Here is a 21,632-nt window from a genome sequence, read left to right as displayed (position 1 = left end):
GCAAGGTTGTCCTGTGTTGGCACATAAGCCAAGCTGATCTCTCCTGTTGAGAGCCTCTCCCTGACATAGTGGTAATGCACCTCAATGTGCTTTGTGCAAGCATGAAAAACTGCGTTCCTCGCAACTGCCAATGCGCTCTGACTGTCAGTGTAGATAGTGTTGGCAGTGTCCTGTCCAACACCCAAGTCAGCCATAAGGCGTCTGAGCCATACACACTCAACCGTAGCTGTGAAGACTTCCCTGTACTCAGCCTCACAACTCGAAGTGGCCACAGTAGGTTGCTTCTTGCTCAACCATGATATACATGAACTGCCAAGCATGAAACAAAAACCACTTGTGGACACTCGCGTGTCAACACAATCAGCCCAATCTGAGTCCGAAAAAGCATGTAAGTCTGGCGGCAATGATCCCCCCTTGGGATAAAACAAGCCAAGATGTAAAGTGCCACTAAGGTAGCGGAAAATCCTCTTGACAGCCTGCCAATGCTTAGACCCTGGGCTATGCATAAATCTGCTGACCTGCGAGACTGCAAACTGAATATCTGGCCTCGTGTTGCATACATAAATGAGGCAGCCAACAGCAGTTTGGTAAAGAGTGACATCAGCAGGATCGCCAGCATCATGTAGACTCAACTTCAAACCTGTTTCCATGGGAGTGGCAATAGGTTTGCAATCCTCAAGTCCAAACTTACATAGCAATGTCTCTATGTAACTTTTCTGACACAAGGCAATACCACCATCACACTGCTTAAACTGTATACCCAAGTAATGATGCAACAGCCCCAAATCTTTCATCTTGAAAGTAGCATTCAAATCAGCCTTAAATTCAGCAATATGTCTCTCATTTGGTCGAGTGATCAGCAAATCATCGACATAAAGAACCACAATGAGAAGTACATCACCCTCACGCTTTACATACAATGTGCTTTCTGTTGGACTGTTACGAAAGCCTCGTTTAACCAAATGAGTGTCAGCTTTCTCATACCAAGCACGAGGAGATTGCATCAATGCATACAAAGCCTTCTTACATCTGCACACTTTGTCCTCTTGTCCTTTTATGACAAAACCGCGAGGCTGCGTTATATAAACTTCCTCAAATATGTCACCATTCAAGAAAGCAGTAACAATGTCTGATTGATGTACATCCCAACCAAAATGAGCTGCCAATGCACATAGAAAACGCACAGTAGTCATACGACAAGTGGGAGCAAAGGTCTCTTCATAATCTATGCCTTTTTGCTGTGCATAACCCTTTGCAACAAGTCGAGCCTTATGGCGATCGATCTCACCATCCGGCAACTTGTAAACCCACTTCGTACCAATGGCCTTTTTGCTAGGAGGCAAATCACATAAAGTAAGTGCATCATATTCTGATTGCATGGCACCCATCCAATTTTCTGAATTCTGTGCTTCATCAAAAGACAAAGGCTCCTCAACATCATGTAAGCTAGACACAGCCAAAGCATAACAATCTGGTGCAGAAGATGCATGGCGAGAGCCTGAACGAGTACGACTAGACAAAGGTGCATCCAATTTACTGTCACGCAAAGTGTGCACCAGCCATTTTGGCATACCTCTAGCCTGCTCATTTTCAACCCTTTCCTCATCTAGTACATCATGTACATCTGCATCAGTAATAGGCTGATCTGTAACATTTTTAGAAACCCCCATAGGCTGTACATGTGCCTCATTGGACTTACATTTGTATTTCCACCACTGAAAAGAGGCAACAAAGTGTCATAAATGTCTTGTGAGCTAACATTACTGTCTCCAGTACATGACAGCAAGGGTTGAACAAGATCTTTCACAAACACTACATCCCGTGAAACCAGAATACGTTTTGTTTGCGGATGATACAACCTGTAACCTTGGCTTTCAGCACTATAACCAACAAAAATACATTTCACAGCCTTATCATCCAATTTTCTGCGCTGCACTTGTGGCACCAAAGTATATGCCAAACAACCAAAAATACGCATGTGCTCAATAGAAGGCTTTCTATCATGCCATGCTTCATATGGAGTAATAGACTGCAAAGCTTTCGTAGGACACCTGTTAAGTACATAAGTGGCACACATGATGGCCTCAAGCCAAAAAGAATGCGGCAAAGCTTGACTTTTGACCATACATCGTGCCATTTCCGTAAGTGACCTTTTTTCCTCTCAGCAACACCATTTTTTTGAGGTGTATAAGGCACTGTACATTGGTGTTTTATTCAACGACTAGCCAGAAATGGTCTCATTGAATTCATGAGACATATACTCCCCCCCTCGATCGAAACGGAGGGTGCCCATAGTACATTTCGAGACATTTTCAGCCATAGCCAGAAATTGTTTGAAGCACATAAAAGCTTCGGACTTCGCTTTAAGCGGAAATACCCATGCATGCCTGGAGTAATCATCAATGAAAGTCACGAAGTATAGGTAATTGCCCAAGGACGGAGTTTGCATGGGCCCACAAACATCACTATGCACAAGCTGCAACGTGCATGTGGCCCTAATTGAACCATCCTTTGGAAACTTAGAACGCTGCATTTTACCCAGAATACAGCCTTCACAAACATGTTTGATAGGTGCTTCAAGAGGCGGCAAAGAAGCAACCATATCAGATTTTTGCAAACGCAGCAAACTGACAAAATTCAGATGACCAAAACGTGCATTCCAAAGTTTTGCATGTGAAATAGCCCTTGAATCTGTAACAGCATTTGCAAAATTTTGTCCACACTTGTCATACAAAGTGAGCTTATACAACTTACGGCACAAAAGGCCACATGCAACAATTTCATCACCAAAACTGAGATCATGAACTGTACATCTGTCATCCACAAATTTGACTACAAGTCCAGGTCTAGCAAGTGCGGATACAGACAAGAGATTCTTCTTGATCCCAGGTACATAAAGTGCATCAACAAGCGTGAAGGAACTGCCATTTGCAGCAGTAAGCACAATCTTTCCAACTCCCTGAACTGGATAAGAGACATTGTTGGCACAAGTGATTGAATTCCCATGAGGGACGGACTCGAGAGAGGGCCCTGACAGAAATTCTGCTCAAAATGACGAAATAGCCTGTGCAGTACTGCCTGTTGTGGAAACGGAGGCCGAAATGAGCCCAAATAAAAAATTTGAGGCCGAAATGAGCCCGAAATATTTGTCAACCTGCGAATGCTCACCAAAGCTCACTGAAATCGGAGAAAGTGAGCAGGCGTGTACTCGAGCAGCTGGCGACTAAGCCCGGGAGGACGCAACCTGCTCTAATACCAATTGTTGGAATTAGGGTTGCAGAGAAACGCACACAACTTGGAGAAGACGAAGGAAGCTCAAGGCACACCATAGAGAGTGTGTTACTTAGTGTGTAATGGAAAGATAGATAGCCCTAGAGTGATGGGCGTATATACAATGCACAAGGAAAAAACCTCCTAAAGAGGGAAAAAAAATAAAATGCCCCGACGGTCCTATTGTTTTCACACACATCACTACCACATGTATATGGTAACAAAAACTTAGTGGCAGATGCTTTGTCTCAGAAGCCCCTCGTCTTGGCTATTTTTGCGATCCATCATAGAAGCTTTGAGGATATGGTTGATCAGTAAGCCACCGGTTCGGATTTTTCCGATGTTTTCACTCGGATACAGAATAGGAAAATAGTGCCAGAATATTCCATACGAGATGGCTACTTGATGAAGAAAACAATGTTGTGTGTTACACAGCCGTGGAGGGAAAAGGTTTTGACTGAGTGCCATTGTCCACCTTTTACGGGTCACCGCGGCATCGACACCACCTTGAAAGGTGTCGAGCGTTATTTCTTTTGCCTGCGATTCCAGAAGGATGTGGACGACTTTGTTCGCAGTTGTTTAGTATGCCAGTAGGTCAAGTTTGATAGGCATAAGGCACACGGATTAGTAGAGCCTTTACCCATTCTCACTTGCCCCTGGAAAAGTATTGCAATGGATTACATCTTTGATCTTCCGAAGACACAGAGTAGGCACGATGGCATTTGGAGTGTCGTTGACAGATTTAGCAAGCAAGCTCACTTCATTCCGGTGAAGAAAACAGTTTAACGAGACTGTTCATTGCACAGATATTTCGATTACATGGCATGCCCGAGACGATAGTCTCTGACAGAAATCCGTGATTCACGAGTTTGTTATGGAGGGCTATTTGGGAGAACATTGGCACGCGGTTGCAGTTCTCGTCATCATTCCACCCGCAGACAGATGAGCAATCTGAGATTGCAAATTCAGTTAATCGGGATTTATTGAAGGCTTACATCTCAGATCAGAAGACTCAATGGGAATTTTTTTTGCCTTTGGTGGAATTTGCCTACAATAACAGAGTTCACTCTTTGACGGGGAAGACGCTGTTTGAGATAATTGAAGGTGCTCAGAAAGTTCTACCCTTCCTCAGTACTAAAGACAAGATTTTTGAAGCCGACCAATACACAAGGGACTTGGACACTGCTTTTGCCAAGGTTCGGGAGGCTTTAGAGAAATCTCAAGCCGACCAGTACACGAGGGACTTGGACATTGCTTTTGCCAAGGTCCGGGAGGCTTTAGAGAAATCTCAAGCCGACTAGTACATGAGGGACTTGGACACTGCTTTTGCCAAGGTCCGGGAGGCTTTAGAGAAATCTCAAGAACGACATAAGAAGGCAGCAGACCGACATCGACGAGACTTGAAATTAAAAGAAGACGATTGGGTGCTCTTACGCTTTGAGAAGGCACGCCTAAGGAAACGAAAGGGAAAGGAGCGGCTTTTTCCATAGCTTAGCATGAGGTATTATGGCCCTTTCCAGATTAAAAAAAAGATAAATGATGTCTCCTTTCGACTCAAGCTGCCCGATACTTCAATACACTCCATGTGAGTCTCTTGAAACCTTTTAAAGGTGAGGTGCCAATTGATGGGGAGCCTGATGAGCAACCCAAAGTGGAAGAGAGCGAGGAGATACTCATTCCTGAACAGATTTTGGCACACAAGGAAAGAAAGATGAAAGGTAAAGTGATTTGGAGGTTCTTGGTTAAATTCAAGAACTATCTTGCATTAGATGCGAAGTGGATGGAGGAGGAGGACCTAGTAGATACTCCTCAGATTTTGGAACTTTACCTTGAAGCATTCGGTTTAGCATAGTCTACTCCGATAGAACCCCGAACTCACTAAGGATGAAGCTGGTGCAGCGGGTTTGCAGAAGAGGGGAGTCACTTCGTTCCTTTGTCAACGAATTACCTCGATTGAATAAGGTCACTGATGTCCCCTTTGGGTTTCAGGGATACTGATGGGTTGACAGTATTTTGCTATATGCTTTATGAAACGGAATTCGTCTTCTCCTTGCTTTGGATGTAGTCGGCTCTCTCCCTCTTCACCCTCTCTTGAAGACACCAATTTTGCTGCTTGGATTGAGAGAAAGGAATGAAATAAATGAGATTCAAGCTAAGAAAAGCTTGAGGCTAGTAGAAAGGATAGGGAGAGTGTAATGTGAAAAAGAAGATATATTTTTGACAAACTTGATTAGGGTTTTGGCTATGGATTCTCTTGGAGAGGGTTGTGTGTGTAGAAGTGTGTGTGTGAAAGAGTCTCAGCTATGGCTTCCTGAAGATTACTCTCAAGTTTGCACCTTGAGAATTGAAGGAGAGAATTGTAAAATGAGAAGAGAAGCCCTCTTTTTATGCACATTATAGATAAGTGCCTTCACTTATTTTGATAGCTTATCATCTTTATCGATAAGTTCTTTCTACTTATCTTGATAACTCATCTTGCTTTTTAAAACTTCTTCAACAAGTTACTTACTCACTTATCCTTATCTTCTCTTTTCATTTATGCTTATCTTTTTCTTTTCTTTTTTTCTTACCCTTAGTCGAGAGAAGGAGAAAGATCTTCTCTGCCTTAGCCTCCTTCCCTTTGTCCTCCTATTTCCCTTGCTTCTACCCTAACCCCTCTCTCCTTCGTTCCTGCAACCCGTTTATTCTCCTCTCTAATTATCCCCCCACTTAACTCCTACTTTGAGGCTCGTCTTTTTGGCTGTCACACCGCCGTGAAAAGGCGCGCTGATGACGTGGCAGTTGGGCTCTGGGACCAACACCAAAACTGGCGCGAATAGCTTCAAAGTTGATTGCCTTTGCTTGCTTGTCATCCTTCTCTTCTTGCACGTCGCCAACCAAGGAGCACAGAGGCCACTATAAGTCTCGCGATTGCTTCTTCTCTCCCTGCTCGCTGTCTTTGCCATGGCCTCCCTTATTTTTTTCTCCCATTCAGTTTAAAACCCTCCTTTTTTAAATGGGCGGCCACCCCTTTGCTTTGGGCGGCCATTGATCCCATTCCCTTGGGCGGCTCTCCTTTGGGCTCGTAAAGGCACGACATTTAGCATATATATCGGCCAGGACATTGTCTTGCACAAATTCCGATTTCAATAGCCCCTAACCGACAATATCATTGTGAATTTGATTATCCACATCATCATCTCGTATAATGCCAAAATGCAAACATAGATGATTGCATTTGGATCCATCAAGCAAAGCATCATTTTGCAACAACCCTTGACTAACAATATCATCGTGAATTTTGTTGCCCATATCAGAGTCTTGGATGGTGCCACATGCCTTCAAGATGCAAGTATAGGTGAACATGCCTTCAAGATGCAAGTATAGGTGATTGCATTTGGCGAAAGGCCTTCCTTCACATTTGGTTAACATTGCCCACAAAACCCCTGCCGCAGCCATAATGGGCATATCCTGTAATCAATGGTTTCCAATAAACGACACTTTGAGCAGAGTTCATCAATAACTCAATGTGCTTCTGTAAGGGCACCACCATTGATTACATATCAACCAGGTCAATGCTAAAGCACTATATTAGGCACACTTATCGGCCAAAGCATTACCAAGCTCCATATTCAACATACATATCAACATTGAGCTTGCTTGTTATCAAACCTTGACCATTGCTCAATAAACTTATAGTCCTCAAATAAACCTAATTTACATCCTTTAATTCTTTTTCCTATCATGGAAGCGGAGCGGCACGACAACGGTGGTCAGTTTTTTCCGTCGCGATATAGGCCACATCACATGGCATTATGTGTTGGGTTAAAGGCCTAAATAACTCCTTTTTGTACATTTTTATACTTTGTCCAGGTTCAATATGAACCTGGACACACTTTTTAAAGGTCACTTATAATAAAAGTGGGAAAACCCAAAACTCACTTATTGAGTTTTCCTCAAAACGTGAGCTCTCTCTCTCTCCCTCTTCTTCTGCTAGCGCTTCCTCTCCTACTGCTCTTCGCCTCCTCTCTCTGCACACACACTGCACTTCCTCGCGTGCTCTTTCACTTGCACACACCGCCGCGTGCTCATCAACTGGTATCAGAGCCCATTTAGGGTTTGGCCCAAAACCTGCAAATGCTGATTTTCAGCCAAGAGGATCAACTTTGACGCGAAGAGTTGCCGTTTCATCGCCAAGGGATCGTCCCCGGACACAAGTGGGCCCCCGGGCTTGCACTTTTGACCTAAAACAGGCTGAAAACAGGTAAAAATCAGCAAATTACAGGTCATTACAGCAAAACTCAGGTATTGCAAAGCATGTATTAAGGTGTGGGTTCGCATTCCCTCGGTCCCCACTGCCCGAAAACACTGAAATTGCCGAAAACAGGTCGTCAAAACAGGTGTTTCCAACAAATTTCAGGTTTGCGCAGGTTTTTTGCAAGTGTATTTCGATGTATATACAATGGGGAAAGTGCAAATCGCTCTAATTTATGCACATTGACCTCGTCTTGCCTATGTATGATCATCTGTGGGCCAATTTCATGCAAAATTGATGCAACAAATTGGGGCTTTTGCTCATACATGCTTCTAAAGGCTGTGTTTTAGCTTTATGTATGTCGTGTGAGGGTAAAAAAAACCAAAATTGTTGTTTTTGGGCACAAATTAGCTCGCTGAAATTTTTTGCGCAGAAAATTCAGAACTCGATTTTTGTGCCTAAACTGACCCGTTTTGCCTCGAATTGCTCTTGTAACTATTTGGAGTTGTTGTACACACTCCTGTGAGGCTGTACTTCGTTTTTGGTGCGTTTTGCCCAAAATTTCAGCAAGTTAGCTTTCCTTTTGTGCACCTATGGCGTCATCCTCCTCGGACGTAAAGAATCTCTTTGAGATCCGGCGCTTCAAAGGTACAGGTTTTGACCTATGGAAGGACAGAATTCAAGGAATTCTCTTCCTTGAAGACTGTGACAGGGTATTAGAGGAACACAAGCCACAGGACATGTCTGATGATGCATGGGCCACTTTGAACAAGAAGGCCATTACTTACATAAAGATGGCCGTTTCTGACGAGATCTTGGTAGATCTCAAAGGTCTTATGACTGCTTTTAGTTTGTGGGCAAAGTTAAAGGCAACGTATGAAAATACAACGCCGGTCAATCAAGTGCATTTGATGCGAAAACTTGTTGGCATGCAATTGGATGAGTCAAAGAGCGCTGCAGAGCACTTGTCGTCGTTTACAGGTACTTTGTCGCAGTTGCAGGATTCAGTCATGCCTCCCTTTGATTATAAGCTGAAAGCTATCTTCTTACTTATGACCCTACCTGATTCTTGGGAGACATTGGTGGTTTCACTGTCTAATAACCCCAATCCGACCTTTGATGGTGTTAGGGGTTCTATTCTCAATGAGGAAATCAAGAGGAAAGCAGGTGGAGAGGGAGGCAGCTCAACCAACATCGTTAGAGGCAGGACAGAGAAGAAGAATAACTATGCACAGAGGAGTAAGAGTAAGAACAAGGAAAGGGGAAATGCCAGCAAAGGCAAGGGTGATGTGACATGCTATCAATGTGGTAGGAAAGGTCACAAGAAGCCCGATTGCAGGTATTATAAGGTAGAGTTAGAAAGAAAGAAGAATGGCGGAGACAAAAAGAAAGAGAAGAAAGAAGTCAAGACAGATGCACAGGACAGCTCTAAGGACAAGGAGAAGGCCAATGTGGCCTCTAGTGTTGTTATTGAGGAGTTGTCAGATGTAGAGGACATCCTATGTGCTACTTTGTCAGCTGATGATGCTCATGAGTTTGATGCCTCTCTCTATGTTCATACACAGGCCTCTAGTGTTGTTATTGAGGAGTTGTCAGATGTAGAGGACATCCTATGTGCTACTTTGTCAGCTGATGATGCTCATGAGTTTGATGCCTCTCTCTATGTTCATACACAGGACATGCAGATCACTAAGAGTGATCTTATTGATGCTTTGTTAACTATGAATGATGCATTGTCCCAGACTTGGATTGTTGATTCCGGTGCTTCATTTCATGTGACTCCTATCAAGGAGTGTTTCTCTACTTTTGATGCGGGCAAGCGTGGCCATGTATACCTTGGAAACAATCATGCATGTTCCATTGAGGGTATTGGCACTGTGCATCTCTCCATAGATAGCACAAATGAGCTTGTCTTGCATGATGTTCGATATGTGCCGGGAATCAAGAAGAGTCTGCTTTCTGTTGGTCAGATGGATATGCATGGTTATAGCATCTTGTTTGAGAGAGGGTCATGGAAAATGACTAAAGGCTCAAGGCTGATTGTAAAGGGCACAAAGAAAGGGACACTTTACTGCATGCATGGAAAGGCCGTGTTGGGCAAGTTTATTGCATTGGCTGAAATTAACTCTCACATGGAGTTGTGGCACAAGAGGCTTCGCCATATGAGCCAAAAGGGCCTTTCTAAGCTTTGTACTTTGAACAAACTTGATGCTAAAGGCACAAAGCTTGACTTTTGTAATGAATGTCAATATGGCAAGCAAGTAAAGCGTTCTTATTACTCTGGTGTCTCTCGTAAATCTTGTGTGCTTGATCTTGTACATTCCGATGTATGTAGCATGCCTACTAAGTCTTTGGGTGGTGCATATTATTTTGTCTCCTTTGTTGATGATCATTCTAGGAAAATTTGGGTTTATTTCCTTAAGTCTAAGGATGAAGCCTTTGCTGCGTTTAAGAGATTTCATGCATTTGTGACCACCCAAATTGGTAGAAAGCTAAAATGCTTGCGTACAGACAATGGGGGGGAGTACACAAGTGCTGAATTTAACAAGTTTTGTGAAAATTTGGGCATTAAGAGGGAGCTTACTGGACCATACAGCCCCTCTTCTAATGGTGTGGCTGAAAGATTCAATAGGACACTTTGTGAGAGGGTGAGATGCATGCTGTCCACAGCTAATCTCTCTCATGGATTTTGGGGAGAAGCTTTGAAAACTGCAGTGCATATATGCAATCGATTCCCTCACATGTCTTTGAAAGGTGACATCCCTGAAGAGGTTTGGTCTGGCAAGCCTGCTTCATATGATCACTTACGCATTTTTGGTTGCGAAGCTTTTGTGCATGTAAGACCGGAGTTGAGGAGTAAACTAGATGCGAAGTCCATTAAAGGCCTCTTCATGGGATATGGTGAAGAAGGCGAAATGGGTTACAGGATTTCGTTACCTCAGCTCAAAAGGGTTGTGCGCAGCCGGGATGTTGTTTTTAATGAGGCAAGGCTGCTTCAAAACAATTGTGCCTCAAAGCATGACCATAAAAGGGTGAAATTTCAGCATGACCAACCACCTGTTAGGCCTATTTTTGACCCTCAGGATGCACCACAAATGGCTGAAAATGTAGATGATCCAGTGGTGTTTGAGCCAGATGATGTTGGACAGCAAATTGAGACTCCTGAAGGGCATTTGCAGCCAAGAAACAATGCTGAAAATGGTGCTGAAAATGATGTACAGCAGTCCATTGTTGATGATTTTGTCGTGCCACCTGATGTAAACCCATTGCTTGATAATGTGGATCATTGGGTGAGGCGGTCTACTCATCAAAAACGGCCTGTGAGTCGATATGACCCCTCTTTGCATTACATTATGTTGATAGATGAGGGAGAGCCTCTTACGTATAAAGAGGCAAAGACATGTGAGCACAGCGACAAGTGGGAGCTTGCTATGTAGGAAGAGATTAAAGCTTTGCATGCTAATCATACTTGGGATTTGGTTGAATTGCCCAAAGGAAGGAAGGCTATTCCTAACAAATGGGTGTATAAAATCAAGACTGTTGATGCAAAACCCAAGTATAAGGCAAGGCTTGTGGCAAAGGGATATGTTCAAACCAAGGGCATAGACTTTCAGGAGGTGTTCTCTCCTGTTGTGAAGATGACCACTTTGCGTGTACTGTTTGCCATAGTGGCTGCTCTTGATTTGGAAATGGACCAAATGGATGTACATACTGCTTTCTTGCATGGTGATGTGGAAGAAGAGCTTTACATGAAGCAACCCGAGGGTTTTGTCATCCCTGTCAAGGAACATTTGGTATGTATGCTCAATAGAAGCTTGTATGGGCTGAAACAATCATGTAGACAGTGGTATAAGAAGTTTGATCGCTTCATGCTTAAACATGGTTACAAAAGAAGCCATGCAGACCATTGTTTGTATACCAAACGTGATGAGGATGGCAGCCCTATTATTCTTGTGCTCTATGTAGACGATATATTGATAGCTGCAAAGAAAAGAAGCATTGTTGATGCTCTTAAAGGGAAGCTGAAATCTGCGTTTTCAATGAAAGACCTTGGGGCAGCTGAACATATACTTGGAGTGCGTGTTACACGGCAAAGAGACAAGCGCCTATTGTATTTGTCGCAAGAAAAGTACATTGAAAAGGTGCTGGACAGATTTAACATGGCTGAAGCAAAGCCTCTTGGTGTGCCATTACAGCCATATGTTAAAATTTCCAAGGATGATTGTCCCAAGTCAAAGGAAGAAGCCAATGACATGCAAAGTGTGCCTTATGCTTCAGCTTGTGGTTCACTTATGTATGCTATGGTTGCTACTAGGCCTGACATAGCCCATGCAGTGGGAGTTGTGAGCCGGTTTATGGCTAATCCAGGCAGGTTGCATTGGGATGCAATGAAGTCCATTATGAGGTACTTGAAAGGGACTAAAAACAAATGCCTCTGCTATGGTAAAGGACCAATGGAGTTGAAGGGATTTTGTGACTTTGACATGGCTGGTGATGTGGATACACGGAAATCTACAAGTGGCTATGTATTTACTCTTGCGGGAGGTGCTGTTTCATGGTGTTCTAGATTGCAAAAGATTGTTGCATTGTCTACGACAGAGGCTGAATATATTTCAGCCACTGAGGCTTCCAAAGAAGCTATTTGGTTAGCACGCCTATGCAGTGAGTTTGGTTTGCCTGCCAAGGCACCTATGCTTGGTTGTGATAGCCAGAGTGCCATATGTTTGGCAAAGAACGCCATGTTTCATGCACGCACAAAGCATATTGATGTGCGGTATCACTTCATACGAGAAGTGCTTGAGGATGGCCTTATTACATTGGTTAAGGTCCATACATCACAAAGTCCAGCCGATGCTCTCACTAAGTGCTTACCCAAAGCACAACATCATCTATGCATAGAGAAGGTGGGAATCACGTAGCTTAAAGGCGCCATTTATGCCTTTAAGTGGGAGGTTGTTGGGTTAAAGGCCTAAATAACCCCTTTTTGTACATTTTTATACTTTGTCCAGGTTCATATTGAACCTGGACACATTTTTTAAAGGTCACTTATAATAAAAGTGGGAAAACCCAAAACTCACTTATTCAGTTTTCCCTAAAAACGTGAGCTCTCTCTCTCTCTCTCTCCCTCTTCTTCTGCTAGCGCTTCCTCTCCTACTTCTCTTCACCTCCTCTCTCTGCACACACACTGCACTTCCTCGCGTGCTCTTTCACTTGCACACACCGCCGCGTGCTCATCATTATGCACCCCCACAATGGTTCATTCTACATTCATTGTACAGACCACCTTGATGTTTACATAGCCTACATAGTGTCACTCCTATTTTGTACTTTCTCTGGGAGATAGACCATTGAGCATCTCCCGAGGTCTCTTACGTACATAGCCCCTTTTCTTTTTAAAAAAAAAGAAAAAAAAAAAGGAGAAAGAGACAGATAGATAGACAGATAGGCTGGATGATCGTCCATGGAGGTCAGATATGACCTATGGAACCGGGTACAAAAGCAATACAACGGTTTTTGCCAAGTGGAGGCAATGAGATACATATCAATTAAGGACCGAGGGTCCGTAGACTTGGTAAAGAACAGAAAACAAAACCTAATGGGAGTCAAGTGGGAGGGGGAGCCACTCTAGGAGTTCGAAACTCCTGAATAATGGTTTTGCCTCCAAGGTAGATCGCCCATTTACCTTGCTTGCGGACTTCGTGCATCTTCTTGAGTTTACTTTTTTTAAGCTTGAGTTGATTTGGAGTAAGCTCCTCAATGATCCAGATCTTTGTTCCCTTGAGGAGATGTGATTTGCGTAGCAATTTGATCCGCTCTTCCTTGTCCTTGAAAGTAAGTACGCAGTGCTCAGATGGCACGCATCTATGTGTGAGAGAGAGCTCAGATGGCACGCATGACAGCATGTGTGTGTGTGTGGGGAGAGAGAGAGAGAGAGAGAGAGAGAGAGAGAGAGAGAGAGAGAGAGAGAGAGAGAGAGAGAGAGATGAAATGAAATGAAATGCTATATTAAACGTCTGCAAAAGGCCAAAATGACCTATGAGACCCAAAATGTTACAGCTCGGGAGAATCTGATAAAGTGTCTAGAGGAAACTAAAGTTACTAAGAGGGCTGAAACTGAAAGCATAAAAGCTAAAATAGAACTGTAGGGTACTATGTGGGGGAAAACCAATCATTTGGCCAAGCTGTTCATTTTTTGATTACGTGGCATGCCTAAATCTTTAGTGTCAGATAGAGACCCCAGATTTACGAGCTTGTTTTGCAGAGCAATATGGAATCCTTGTCTACATACGAGTAGTTAGTAGTGAGGCAGAGGTTGGATGAGGCAGAGTAGCCCCCAGGCGGACCTCCTGAGGAGAGGCTAGCAGATTAGAATCGACAGGAGGTCCCAAAGCAGTCCGAGGGAAAGCAGAGAGAGAGAGAGAGAGAGAGAGAGAGAGAGAGAGAGAGGTGCGACAAACTTTCTCTTAGATACTATGGTCCTTTCAGGAATCAGAATCCTTAAGAAAATTGGGTACGTAGTATATAAACTAAAGTTACTGGAGAGTTCTCAAGTACATCTTGTCTTCCATGCTAGCAATTTGAAGAAATCAATCCAGGGTATGAGAACGTAGTTTCCCCAAAGATTTTGGTGGACTTGATAAAGCTTCCAAAGACACCCCACGAACCTGAGAGGATTCTAGGATATCGTGATAGACAAACCACTTGGGAATGCCGTAGTGCAATTTCCAAAAAATTTCCCTTGTTTCTTTTTTTTTAAAAGGACAATAACTCTTTGTAGGGGGTAATATCATGTAACTTGTAATGGCTGGTGATTACAGTCGACCGGATTCCCTAGGTCTGAGCGCCCAGTGAATCCAGGGTTCAGAGGGAGGATGCTTGCCTGCATGGAGAGAGAGAGAGAGAGAGAGAGAGAGAGAGAGAGAGAGAGAGAGAGAGAGAGAGAGAGAGAGAGAGAAGAAGAAGAAGACGAAGAAGAAGAGACTTTTAACGTCGTAGGAAACTATCCCAAGAGACCTTAAAGATCTAGCCGACGAGGAGTTGAACTCAAGACCTGTTATTCAAGAGGGAAATGGCATAACCAATTGGGTGATAGAAAGGTTATACCATTTTCCTCTTTTTATTACCGCACACATGCACACACCCGAGAAGAAGAGAGTTTTAACGTCATAGAGAGAGAGAGAGAGAGAGAGAGAGAGAGAGAGAGAGAGAGAGAGAGAGAGAGAGAGAGAGAGAGAGAGAGAGAGAGAGAGAGAGAGAGAGAGAGAGAGAGAGAGAGAGAGAGAGAGAGAGAGAGAGAGAGATATGAAATGTTATATGAACGTCTGCAAAAGGCCAGAATGACCTATGAGACCAAACTGATACAAAAGTGGTGAATCTGTTACAATGTCTGGGTACCTTAGTACTAAAGTATTAAGTGTGAAAGTGTGAAAATAAATGTGAAAACTAAATACAAAGTATTAAATATACTTCTTAGGAGCATTTTGGGTGTCTGGCTAGAATGCTTCTAATCCTTTGTTGTAGTGTCCTCCGGTGAAGTGTGCTTCTGCATCTCGGTCGTGGTCGTCTCGATTTCCTAAGCTCAATCGCCCTGTCAATGAGGGTGCCTTTGGTATGAATGTGGGTACTCCTTTGTGCTGGCTGCTGGCCTCTTGCTTCTCCTTCCACTCCTGCTTCTCTCGATCCGAAGAAATCTGTGATCTGCCTCTGAGGCTGTAGTGCTCTTTGTCTTCTCATTAGATTATCCATGTGCCGATGTAGTTCCAGTAGGTACAAGCCTAAGCATCTTTGATCTTGGTATTGCATGACTCTATCTAGAGGTCCAAAGCCTTCTTTAAATAGGCAATGGAAACGCTCACGTATCTCATAGTATACGGTGCAATGGCATATGTAGTGTAATTCTGTCTCCGGCTCCATTATGCATAACTTGCAAATTCTGCTCTAAGGTGGGATTCCCCTAAATCTGCCAAATTCAATTTACAGCTGGTGTGAGGATGTACGAATCCGACCAACAGCACATCTCAAACCATAAGACAGGTGGGTATCCATGTAGCTCGGGCGAATCACAAATCCATCCTCAGATAGCTGTGGGAAGTTTTCTTTGTAGTCGGCCATCTTCGTGCCCAATTCTTGTGTAGGGTCTACCCATGTCCTCTTAGTATCCAACTGTATAAGATCCTGACGGATGATTTTATTAATCTCCGTTCGTGTAATTGCGAGTGATGGAGCCTCAAGAGAGTATTGAAAGGGGGGTAATCTTTCCATACTGAACCCGTGTCTTTGAAACCACGAGGACAGTTGCGCATACCAGCATGATGTATCCCCTTTCATTGCTAATTCTCGAGAGAATTCGAGGGCCAGTCTATTATATCGGCAATTATTTGTATCCCACAAACCATGTATAAAGTACACTGATTTGGTAAGAGCTTCAATTTCTATCGGAGGGGTAGCTAGTTCCGCTCGGGTAATCGCGTGTGGTACGAAGGCCTTGGCTCTAATCATTCGGGTAATCATAGATACCAAAGGTCTCTCCATTGACTTCCAATTATCCTGATCCACAGATGGTCCCCAAATCTGGACCCCATAAAGCATAGCCGAATCCACCACAGTATCAAAGAGGCAAAGTTTTGTTCGTGGTTCCTGAAACTGCACTTGTGAACACATCCTCTCCAACCCTCCCAAGACCGCAGAGGCTCTGGACAATCTAGCATCCGTTGCTTTCTTAAGAGTAAACTTCGGTCCTGCAAATACCACACCAAGGTATGTGTATGCATCTGTTTACTCCACTGTATCCTGGCCATATGTAAATGTAGGTGCCGATCTCCTAACCCATTGCGGTGTGGTGTTAAACACCATAACTTTGGTTTTACCCAAGTTTACCGATAGTCCACTGTCCTCCGCGAATTTATGTAATGCATCTAGCTGCCTCTGCATTCGATCTGGTGATTCTGCTATCAATACAATATCATCTGCATACAACAACAAAGGGATCCATGACCCTGCAAGTTGAGCACCCCTGTCACCCTCTCTATCAATGTAATCTGATACCTCATCTATGTACATACCAAATAAAGTAGGGGATAGTGGGCATCCCTGCTTTACTCCAACGGTGGAATGAACAATGTCGGAATCCCCTTCTGGAGTACGTACATAGCCAATTACTGACCCGTATAAGGCCATGATCCCCCAAATAATCTCTTTGGGGACCCCTAACTCTTGCATCATGCGCATCAATCTGGCCCTTGGTACTGTATCAAAAGCTTTCCGAAAATCCACAAAGCAACAATACATCCTTCTCCCGCTTGCTCTTCCTTCCTCAATAATGGCTCTGAGCGTAAGAATATGATCTAAAGTGGAATAACCCCTCCTGAATCCAGCTTGTCCTGTTGCCCTTATGCCCTCATTCTCTGGCCATCTACTCAATTTTTGTTCAAGAATGGATGCGTACAGTCGGGTCAATGTGTGACCTACCATAATGGTACGGTAGTTCCTGGGTATCATAGGATCCCTTGACTTGAAAATAGGTACGATAGTAGATAATTTCCAAGATTCAGGTAATCCTTCACACATGACCCGATTAAAGAGACGAGCAAGGACTTCTGAAAGTAGATCCCTAGCATGGATCAGATGTTCTGCTACTAAACCATCATGATCATATGCTCTTCTTGTCCTCATCTTTTCAATGGCTTTTTTCACCATTTCCGTAGTAAAGAAAGTACTAGTAGCAGGGCATGGCTCTAGCGGATCTGGTAATGGAGGCTGTCCAGATACCATATATAATGATGTTACATATTGACCCCAAATCTCAGGATAAGAAATTGTTGGAGGCGGTGAGTGCTCGTGAAATAAATGCCAGGCCTCATGTGAGTCCTGACTTAAGAAGAGCTGATATAAATCCTTCTCCAGTTTGGCTGAAATGCCCTTTTCTTGTGACGTACTATACGCCGAAGAGCAATCCGAGACTGCTTATATGTGATGATCCCAAGTGTAAGCTCTTTCTGGACATGGGTTCTCGTCTCTCTGCATTCCTCGTCATACCAACTGTTTTGAGGCATGTTCCCAGATCCTCTCTTCTGATCAGGTTGAGTATGTGGGTATGCCTCTTGTGCTGCTCCATGTATTTATCTCTGTTAACTGAGAAATAATCTCCTCTACAGTATATACTGGCTTGGCTGCCCACATCCTATTATAGATCTTTTCCACATAGACTGAATCAGTCTCTGGCGTGAAAGTATATCTTGTTTGTCTTCTTCCTTTGTACTTGAGAGGCATTGTATTGGAAGGAGATTGATAAGGTCAAGAGAGCATGATCCACTGCAATCCCAACCGGTCTGGGTCCCACCTTAAAGTCCTCGATACTAGAAGTAAAGCTTGGTGAATTCATGACATAATCCACTGTACTGGCCCCATGCCCGTGCGGGAAGCATGTGAATCCCCCAAATAGAGGGAAATTCTCTAGACCATTAAGTATGGCCAAACCATGTATAGTTGCCATCTCCATGAGATGTCTTCCATATTCAGTGTGTTCTTTATCCTGTGAGTTTCTAGTAAGCCCCCTCTGTGATAAATCCACTTCTCTGAGCATTTCCTCAGAAGTATCATAGAATACTGCTTGAGAGTTGGCCGTTCTGGCATTAAAGTCTCCTCGAGCTCCTTCAACACCAAAGGTTGGTCGTCTCCCTTCTCCTTAGTTGCAGATTTGCAAGCCGCAAGTTCTCCTTTTAGCTCCTCGATTAGTGCATCCTTTTCCCCCATGTGCTTTTCCATACTTGTTCTCCATGCTTCAAAACTTGCTACTGCCTCATCGAGCTTCTTTTGCATAACGCATTCTGTTACATTTACTTCGGCCTTGATTAGGTTTCGTAATTCCGTTTTCAAGATCTGAATTTCCTCATTCTGTATCCCCCGGATCTCTCTCCTTAGTTCTCTCATCATGTCTCCATACATGGAGTTCCTGTAGCTCTCAGCGCTCGTGTGCATTTCCTTCCTGATGTCATCCCTCATATAGTTTAGCTCTGATTTGAGCATCACCTGGACCTTCTCCATCATTAGCTCATCATGTATCCTGGAGGTTTTCCCAACTTGTAAGGATCCTGGTGATAGTATTGTATCTCTGTTTCTCTGTTTATATGTAGCTGTTGTTTTTTTTTTGGGGTGGTGTAGCTATCTACACCCGGCCCTTCCCCTTCAGTAGGCGGATCCATCGAACCCGAGCCACAAATGTGGGGTAGGGTACTAGGTTACTAGGGTGAGGGACTGAGAATAGGGCAAAACTTAAAAGTTTAACTTAAAACTTAAAAGTCTTTACACTTTAACGTAGGAGGTATAAGGACTTTCTACGCGTAGATAAATGCAAAAAAAGGGGGGTGCTGGGGCGCACGTAGGACAGAACTTTCTACGCGTAGAGGGGCTTGTAGAGCGGTTCAAAGCTATAGAGAGAGAGAGGCTGGAATCTGTGCCTGCGCGTGGCTCTCTGTCCTGCACGTAGTTCCTGCGCTCCTCCTGGCTCCTGCCCCGTGTGAGTTCCTTTGCCCTGCGTGCGTCTCCTCTGCCCTGCACCCTATGTGGCTTGTGCGTGACCTGCACTTGCTACCCTTGTAGTGTATGGTACCCTGCGACCTGCAACAGACCTCTGCTCTGCGCCAGTGGACCTTCCCCGCTCAGTAGGAGAGCCCTTCACCCTCGCGCTGAGAGAGAGAGAGAGAGAGAGAGAGAGAGAGAGAGAGAGAGAGAGAGAGAGAGAGGACCAACAGTTGGTGGCAGTTCAGGATCAGCTTCAGTTCACCCAGGATATGCCAAATCAACAAGCTTTGTATTCCTTGGAGATTCAATTGCAGGTGCCTCTCACAGTGGGCACTATTAGAAGTGAGTAGGCGAGTGGGTGTCGTCAGTTGGGAAAGGGGTTTGACTCTTCACCAGGTTTAGCTGCTTGCATCACCAGCAGATGTCTCGTTTTTCCTGCCCAGTTTTTCGCGGTTGGTCCATGGAGATTTCCAGACGTCTCGTTGAGGAGTGGGCCACTTTGCATTGAAATGTTTTTCCTGCAGTTATCAGGAGGATGTCACATGTCCCTTGGCCTAGAGAGAGCTCCCATGATCAGATTCAGAGTGCAGGTTTTACATGAGGGTTCCTTCTTGGACGAGGGAAGTTGTTTATGATTCCATACAGGCGCAGACAATGGTTTAAGGCCAGCTACTTTATGGATATCAGACAGTTTGTAGAGTTGTTTGAGAGTCAGTTTAGTGCTGCATATTCTTTGACCACAACTGCAAAGTGGTTATAAGTTATGTAAGCTTGAAGCTGTGAAGAGAGACTCCAACTAAAACAAATAGTTCAGGTCACTATAGCATCCAATAAGTTCCTTTTGTGAGATCAGATTGTTAGTGCAGAGTGTTTAGTTGTGTGTCCAAACTAAAAGATTTCCAAACGTTTTCCACTGTTCTGATGAAAAGTAGACAAAACTGACCATTGCTTTTGTGAGCCAAGTCTTACACTGTCATTGCATTGCAGCTAGAGATGAGAGGCTGAGCGCCATTGCTTTGATAGCACGTGCTTCACCAAGGGAGTCGGTAGCTCTTCTTGCAACACTTTTATCAGAGCGATACTATTTCACATGCCAGGTTGAACTCCTTGATGCTTGTTGTCATAATGGAATGCACTTGTTTTGTCTGATATAAGGTTATGCTTTTCTATCTGTGCTTTTGTTCATCTTCCCTTTTGCAGAATCCGAAGTTGGTCGTATGTATGTTTTTTAAGGAACTGTTCATGTGTCTAGCCCCCCTTTGCATACTGGGAAACAGGTCAAGTGGATGTGCATACTGGAAAACAGGTCAAGTGGATGTCTCAGCTGGAATAACGGATGAATTAGTAGGCAGTTCCTTTGTGTGAAAAGTATCCACTGCTCTGCTGGCTTGTTAACTCATCAAGAATCTGACGACTTCATAACGATTGTTACTTATTTTCAATCGGGATAACCTATAGAAAAAAATGTGCTCTAAACACAGCTAGAAGAAAGCAACAAAGAGGCAATGAAAGAAAGGAACAAACTAAAGTAACCTATGGACAAAAATGGGTTCCACACACAGATAGAAGAGAGCAATGCAGGCAAGAAAAGAGGTACAAACAAAAGCAGCTAATTGAGGATAATTGCATTGAAGACTTGTTAGCCTAGAGCTGTTATTGGTAGGACAAAAAGCTGAAGATGAAAGAACAGCAGCAAGAGGAGGAAGAGAATGCTAATAAACAAGCTGAAGAGTAGGAACAAAAAAGATAACAGGAGTTGTACAGGCGTGGCAAAAATGTGAGCAGCTCCAGAACCAACTAGAGACTGTTCTGCCTGCAGGTTGCACAGGCTTGGCTGCCTAAGTTTTAAGGGGCTGAGACCATGAACGGCAACAGGATAGTGTGAAAAAAGTTCGATTTATGGTTGAGGGTTGCTCCTAATTTTCACTAATTTTGCATTTGCGTTCACTAGTTTTGTATCAATTGCTCACTAACATAACAGTAATCACCACTGATTCTGCACTTACATCGCACAAATGTCATAATTTCTTCAGCTTACACAAAAGACATTTGCAGACATAGAATCTATCAATATGGGAGTGGTTGGTGCCCGCAAGATGGCGATCCATTCAAGTGAAATCCAGGCTTCCCTGTTGATGCACAAAAGCCTCAGGGTTCTATACATGCAACAATGGAAAAGCCATATAAACCCCTCCAAGGCCCGCACTCACTATTAAGCACTTTAGTGTGGTTGCTGTTGATTCTATCAGCCGGTTTCTGAAGGATATTGAGATTGCTGTGACACACCAAGTCTCCACTGCATGGAAGGCATGTGCAATCTGTGTCCAAAGCTCAACTTTGGTACTCGCATGACTAGCAGCATATGCATGAAGAAAATTGACGGTCTTGCTCACGAATGTGCAACGTGAATCAGTGAGAATTAATGCTCAACTGCAGGCATGTGCAATCTATGCCCCAAACATCGCTGTTGCACTTTCATGATTAAGAGCATATAGATGAAGCCAATCAACAGTCTGATCTTACTATCCACAATTCCTACGTACACTTTAGCCATGTCCGGCTAGTGTGAACATAGCCCTTACGCTGGCGGTTAGTTAAGTCCTATAAT

At 43.8% G+C, this 21,632-nt stretch overlaps 1 protein-coding gene across 5 annotated transcripts in view; it reads left to right on the top strand.

Moving 5' to 3' along the window:
• The window catches only part of LOC147442343 (exportin-4 protein), a 155,687-nt gene that overhangs the window by 63,200 nt on the left and 70,855 nt on the right, over positions 1 to 21,632 (top strand). For all 5 annotated transcript variants that reach the window (XM_086528548.1, XM_086528547.1, XM_086528551.1 and 2 more), the window contains one exon: positions 20,012 to 20,121. In XM_086528548.1, coding sequence (XP_086384674.1) covers positions 20,012 to 20,121 — 110 coding nt within the window. The remainder of the gene's footprint in view (positions 1 to 20,011; positions 20,122 to 21,632) is intronic.

The sequence above is a fragment of the Adiantum capillus-veneris genome, chromosome 14 (assembly GCF_014529385.1).
Source record: "Adiantum capillus-veneris isolate H3 chromosome 14, ASM1452938v2, whole genome shotgun sequence".
Taxonomy (NCBI): Eukaryota; Viridiplantae; Streptophyta; class Polypodiopsida; order Polypodiales; family Pteridaceae; genus Adiantum; species Adiantum capillus-veneris.
The sequence above is the reverse complement of the archived record's forward strand: the minus strand, read 5'-3'. Positions and strand labels throughout refer to the sequence as shown.